The sequence below is a fragment of the Musca autumnalis genome, unplaced genomic scaffold (genome assembly GCF_047663935.1).
Source record: "Musca autumnalis isolate F117 unplaced genomic scaffold, ASM4766393v1 scaffold_2, whole genome shotgun sequence".
Classification (NCBI taxonomy): domain Eukaryota; kingdom Metazoa; phylum Arthropoda; class Insecta; order Diptera; family Muscidae; genus Musca; species Musca autumnalis.
The window spans coordinates 37,485,336-37,492,160 of NW_027411755.1; the positions used below are offsets into that span (position 1 = coordinate 37,485,336).

Here is a 6,825-nt window from a genome sequence, read left to right on the forward strand (position 1 = left end):
TCTATGTATCTTTGGGTCGATGCATCTGTCTTTGGTATGGGTGCGGTTATTCAACATTATGTCAATAATAAATGGTTAACTCTCGAATTTTATTCCAAAAAATTTCTTGAAACCCATCACAGGTATAGCAGGTGCCTATTCCAAACTGAAAAATTTTCAATATTTTCTTAAAAGTCAATCAATTTCATTTTACTCCGTCCATCAACTTCTTTCTTTTACATTTCTAAAAAAATCTGAAAAAGCATCGCCAATACAATTGCGGCAAATAGACTACATTAATCAGAATACCACGGACATCCGATTCGATTGATTTCATGCCCAGATTCGATATGATTGCAATGCTTTATTCATTTAAGAGGTTATCCCTAGTTGTGCAGACCAAAAAGCCAATTTTTCATAAATTTTTTCCAAAGAAACTACCAATATTTTTAAATAGTTCTTTCTTTCATCTCAAAAAGCACATTTTATACAACTTCTGAAATTTTTGTTGTTGAAAAATATTGCATAGTTTTGTGGTAAATGGTTAACTGCGAAACCCCTTTTTTGTAAAAGCGTTTTGCGGTGCCAACGAAGCTGGTAAATGACTAAAGGGCCAAGTTCGACCTAATTCAAATGTGATTCTGAGGTCTTTAAGGTCTGAAGTCATATCTGATAAAAGACTAAAGACCAAGTTCGACCTAATAAAAAAATTTCAGAATCACATTTGAATAAGATCGAACTTGGTCGTTAGTCATTTACCAGATATGACTTAAGCAAGAATGCAAATCTGAACAATTAGTTTCCTTTCGTTTATGAAGAAGACTAAATACCAAATTCCAGAAATTTCACTAAAAGAATGTGGGTAACTTTCAAAATACCGAAATTCGGAAAGTACCGTTCTATGGGCGCTATACGAAGGCGTGGATCTGTACGGAAAAATTTCAGCCATTTCGGTGGAATATTGAAGCAACAACCTTCAAAATACCACAAATCGGGAAGTGCAGTTCTATGGGGTCAATATGAGGCCACAACCTTTAAAATACCGAAAATTGGGATGTGCCATTCTATGGGGGCAATATGAAGGCGTAAACTATACCGACAAATTTCATATGGAATGTTGTGTACCCAAATGAAAACTAAATACCAAAATCTCAACAATTTCGGAGGAATATTGAGTCCACAACCTTCAAAATACCGAAAATCGGGAGGTACAGTTCTATGGGGCCTATATGAAGCCGTGGATCTATACCGACAAATTTCATATGAATAGTTTTATAACTCAACTGAAGACATAATACCAAATTTCAGCCATTTCGGTGGATTATTGTGACCACAACCTTAAAAATACCGAAAATCTGGTGGTACCGTTCTATGGGGACTACATGAAGGCGTGGAGCTATACCAACAAATTTCTGGGGGAAAGTTTTATACCCCCAACGAAGACTAAGTACCAAATTTTAGCCAATTTCGGTGTGATAATGAGGCTAAAACCATCAAAATACCAAAAATCGGCTGGTACCGTTCTATATCAAAACGTGGACCGATATAGCCCATTTACAATACCAAACATCCAAGGAGTAATAGAAACTTATATAACAAATTACAAAGCTCTATCTTAAAAATTTCGAGCTATATCTTGATTTAAACAGACGGACGGACAGACGGACATTGTTATATCGACTTAGAATTTCACCCTGATCAAGAATATATATACTTTATGGGGTCTCCGATGAATATTTCGATGTGTTTCAATCGGAGTGACAAATTTAAAAAACTTAGAGTTTTTTGTCCAAAAATCGGGCAAACATTTTTTAAACAAGTAAACAAGTATCAGTCGGCTTTGCCGATAGAGATATACTCTCAGCCCATATATATTTTTTCAAAAATAAAAAAAGTATGTATTTTTGTCGGTTCATACGCCCAAAATTTGAATAGGATTAAAGCTAAAAGGAATTGCGGGGATATCGATAGATAGGGCTTTTTTACCATACTAGCCTACGAAAAACACAATATCGCTGTAAAAAGGGCCACTAGGAAAACCTTCGGTAAAAATGCCCAAATGATGCAGATGCAAGTTTGAACATAAATTAAGTTTCGACAATATTTAGAGATCCAAAGTTTAGACTACGTCTATGAGATATCGCGCGTACCATTTTAGCGAATATTTTCGAATTTTTGTGAGGGAGGTACCGAAAGGAGTGGACCTATACGCACCACCTTCGAATTTCATCTAATATTCGAAGAAATATTACAATATCCAAAGTGTGGACGAACGCAGTATTCGGTTCGAGCTCTCCAGCCACTACGTATGGAGCCATAGGGGTTTTTTACAACTTTCGGGCTGTTTTCTCAAGAAGTATGGACTTGCCCCTGTAAAAACTTATACTGTCGTAATTGAGGCCGCGAATTCAAAATGCTTCAACAAAAATCAAAGTGATTCGAGAGCAGGTCTTTAAGTGAATTTATCCGAAATTTTGTGTGGGAAGGAGTGGAAAGTATCAGTCAGCTGACGGAACCAAAAAAAAACACAAAACCAAACCAAACACAATAATTATGCCATTATCTCAATACTTCACTTACTCCGAAAAAAAATGTACCATTGTAAATGAGGCCGGTCGAACAACCTACTGAAAAAAGAATCAAAACTATGCTAAAGAAGCTCTTAAACTTCACTTTATGCGAATTTTGTGTGGGAGGTATCCGAAGGAGTGGACGGATACAGTCCATATTCCAACCTGATACATGACTGGATGAAATAATACAATGTGCAAAGTCTGCACCAATCAGAAACTTCCTGCGAGAATTATCTTGCGTATTTTCCATTTTGGTTGGTGCCGTCAGGGTTTCTTGGAGCTTTTAGGACAATATCTCAGGAGGTGCGGTCTTGCGCATGAAACAAATTGTACCGTCGTAAAGGGAGCCGCAAGGACAAGTTACTGAAAAAAATTCAACACGATCCGAGGGGAGCTCTTAAACTTTACTTTATGCGAATTTTGTGTGGAAGGTACCCGAAGGAGTGGACCGATATAGTCCATATTCCAAGCTGATGTATGACTGGATGAAATAATACGATGTGCAAAGTTTGCAAAAATCAGAAAATCTCTGCGAGAAGTATCATGCGGATTTGCCATTTTGGTTGGTGCAGTCAAGATTTCTTGGAGCTTTTAGGACAATATCTCAGGGAGTATGGACTTGCGCAAGAAAAAAATTGTACAGACGTAAAGGGAGCCGCAAGAAAACTTACTGAAAAAAATTCAAAACGATCCGAGGGGAGCTCTTAAACTTCAGTTTTTCCGAATTTTGTGTGGGAGATACCCGAAGGAGTGGACGGATACAGTCCATATACCAACCTGATACATGACTGGATGAAATAATACGATGTGCAAAGTCTGCACCAATCAGAAACTTCCTGCGAGAAGTATCATACGGATTTGCCATTTTGGTTGGTGCCGTCAGGGTTTCTTGTAACTTTTAGGCCAATATCTCAGGCAGTATGGCATTGCGCATGAAACAAATTGTACCGTCGTAGAGGGAGCCGCAAGGAAAACTTACTGAAAAAAAATTAAAAAAGTATCGAGAGGAGCTCTTAAATTTCACTTTATCCGAATTTTGTGTGGGAGGTATCAGAAGGAATGGACGGATACAGTCCATATTGACTGGATGAAATAATACGTTGTGCAAAGTTTGCAACAATCAGAAAATCTGTGCGAGAATTATATTGTGGATTTGCCATTTTGGTTGGTGCCGTCAGGGTTTCGCGGAGCTTTCAGGACATATCTCAGGAAGTGTGGACTTGCGCAAGAAAAAAAATGTACCGTAAAGGGAGCCGCAAGGACAAGTTACTGAAAAAAATTCAAAACGATCGGAGGGGAACTCTTGAACTTCACTTTATGCGAATTTTGTGTGGGAGGTATCCGAAGGAGTGGACCGGTATAGTCCATATTCGAACCTATGCACAGTGCGAAATTTGGGAAGTTTAGTGGAACTTTAAGGGATTTTCAAAGTACATGAAATTAATAAAACTTTTATTGAATTCGTTAGCTAAGTACTCCACTGCAAATGGTCCATACTCAGTTTGCCGATTTACTTCACGAAACGACTTAAAAATGCACTTAAAGTTGCACTTTTGTTTTTTATTTTTTTTTTTTTGTAAGAAATGTATTTTTGATTCATTAAAAAAATGGAGTGGCGCGGACAAATGGTAAGTCAGTATGCCATGATTTATTTTTCTTAATATTTTACAAAATAATTATGATATTTTACACTTAAAAAAAATGCAAAAAACCCTTATTGTTTTCGTGCAATTTTAGTCGGAAAGAAGTAATTTTTTGAAGTTTTCAAAATTGTATTTTTTTATTTTCCGTGGTCATTTCAAAGGTGAATTACGTACATTCACGTGTTAAGATATATATAATCTGAAATATTGGATTCTCCTCTGTTCGCAAAGCTATAAAACTGGTGCGGTATCGCGCGGTCTTTGGAGATATTCAAGATTTTCTAAAAAGACTTCGGGTATTTCATTCAGTTGCATTTTCCAAAAGTGGAAGGTAAACGCGACAATGAACGCCATTGTTGACTGTGTTTTGAAGAAATGGACTCACTAATTCTAACAATGATAATTTCTGTAAAATTAAGAAACCTCTCGCAATTTTTCGTAGTTTTGACCTCTAAATGTTGGTGATTTACATATAGTGCAACATTTTTAGATGCTGCGTTGCAAATACCAAAATACGTTAAAAATTGTAATGCAGTGCAGACCTGAACTTGATCTGAAAGACATTATTAACAAAATTAATGGTGCAGATCTGCTGAATGGACCAATAAACATTGCAGATACAAATGAAAACAAAAAAATATTGACATTTTACTCCTTAATAGATGTGTAGGGTTGTGGGGCTTCACCCAGAAGTGGACCTATGTTGACAGCTTTTGTGTGAGGAGGTTTTTTATTCGCTAACATCTTAAAATTTACATTTGCATCAAAATCGGCTGCAATTTTTGTCTTTAACCTTTAAAATACCCAATATGAGGGAACCCGGCATGTGGGGGCTATTCCAAAACGCGAACCTATATTGAAAATATTTTGTACATAAGTTTTCTATCCGCTGAAAACCCAATATACCAATTTGCATCAAAATCGATTGAAAAATGAATGTAAAACGTAAAAACGGCAGCCACCGTTACATGAGCGCTACAGGAAACCGCGGGTCTATGTGGCCCAATTTGAACCCCACACTGTCCACTAATAAAATAAATATTTGTGCAAAATTTTAGGAATCTACACCTTTTCCTTTAAAAGTTATTAGTAAAGTTCCGCTAAAGTGCTCATATTTTGCAGTGTGCTATGGAACGAATAATACGATGTGCAAAATTTGGACCAAATCGATTGCTCCCTTCGAGAGTTATCGTTCACACCATTTTACAGACAAATTTTGAACTTTTGTGCGGGTGGTACCCGAGGGAATGCACCGATATGGCCCATCTTCGAACTTAAACTAAGTTTGGGCAAAATATTACGATACCCAAAATTTGGTTTGAATAGGTTGATCCGTTCGAGAGTTATCGTGCGCACCAGTCAGACAGACGGACGGACATGGCTAAATCGACTCCAAATTGTCTGAAACGAATTTCGTCCAAACATACTTGGCGTCTAAAACCGTTATTTCGATGAGGCACATTTTTGGTCGTTTGAAAGTGTATATACTCTAAAAGCTAAGGGTATAGAACGGGGCGTTATTTCCTAAATATTGTTTAAATTCTGCTCACGACACATCTGGTAGAGAATTTTTACAGACCGACAAATGCATGCCAGTAATTGCTTTTGTCTCGCATGGGAATCGAACTCAAGCATTCATTCACTATGCAAGGAGAGCATGCTAAATTGGCTTCCCAATTTTGAACTGTCCAGTTCAGCCGGCAGAAAAGAAAGTTTATCACGACATGGCCATGTGTTTGAGCGTTACGTTGTAGTCCGTCGGGATGGACAATATCAGCCTTGACTGGTTACCCGATATTTGGTAAGATTTGTAAAAAAAAGTTTCTGAATTTTGTCTGTTAACACAAATTATTGTCAATTCTTCACAGAAAACTTGTAAATATTTGCAGGAAAAATGTCTTTCAGAAACAAAATGGATAGCAAACAAGGTCAGCTAATAATAAGAAAGCGTTTTATAATAATATTTTCACGCTTCGTCATATTCGTTAAAAAATCTTTGCGCCACTATGTTGCTATGTTTAGGATATTTCCGGGAGGAATAGTTGTTATTTCCTCCGTAGCTCCCATAAAACTTTTCACAAAAAATTCTTTGAACGTATAAAAAATCCCGACGGCAGTTATTTTTGTTCTGCCAATACCTACCACTTCCGGTGCCCATCTTTCGCTGATGGAAATATTTAAAACTTAGGGTATCCAGGATGTATGATTTTTTGTTCAATTTTATACTTTAGGTTTAACAATTTCTGCAACACTTGGACAATTTTTTTCACAATCAATAATTTATATTTATTTTTCCAAATTTTTCAAAATTTTAAAACTATTATTTTTTATTAATTCCAGATTTTTTGTTTAATTTTTAAAAATATTTTTTGTATAATTTTTTAGGAATTTTTTCACTTCTTTGATTTTTTCTCTTAAATTTTTAACTTTGTTGCACATCAAATCCCGCGGAGAAGTTAATTTTTTTATCCGATTTTCGATGTTAACGTTACGATTTGCAAATAACAACAGACTTCGATGGAACCTGCAACCGTCACAGATTCCGAAACAGTGCCAAACCGGAGAAGAACAATTTTTTTTTTTGAATATCCGTTTCAAATGTGTGTTTCTTTCAATCGTTTTGTTGTTTT

At 36.3% G+C, this 6,825-nt stretch overlaps 1 protein-coding gene across 1 annotated transcript in view; it reads right to left on the minus strand.

Moving 5' to 3' along the window:
- Positions 1–6,353, minus strand: part of LOC141392215 (protein dissatisfaction-like) — an 85,998-nt gene extending 79,645 nt beyond the window's left edge. The window contains exon 1 of the mRNA XM_073965169.1: positions 6,338–6,353. Within this exon, the coding sequence (XP_073821270.1) occupies positions 6,338–6,353 (16 nt within the window). The remainder of the gene's footprint in view (positions 1–6,337) is intronic.
- Positions 6,354–6,825: the final 472 nt, after the last annotated feature.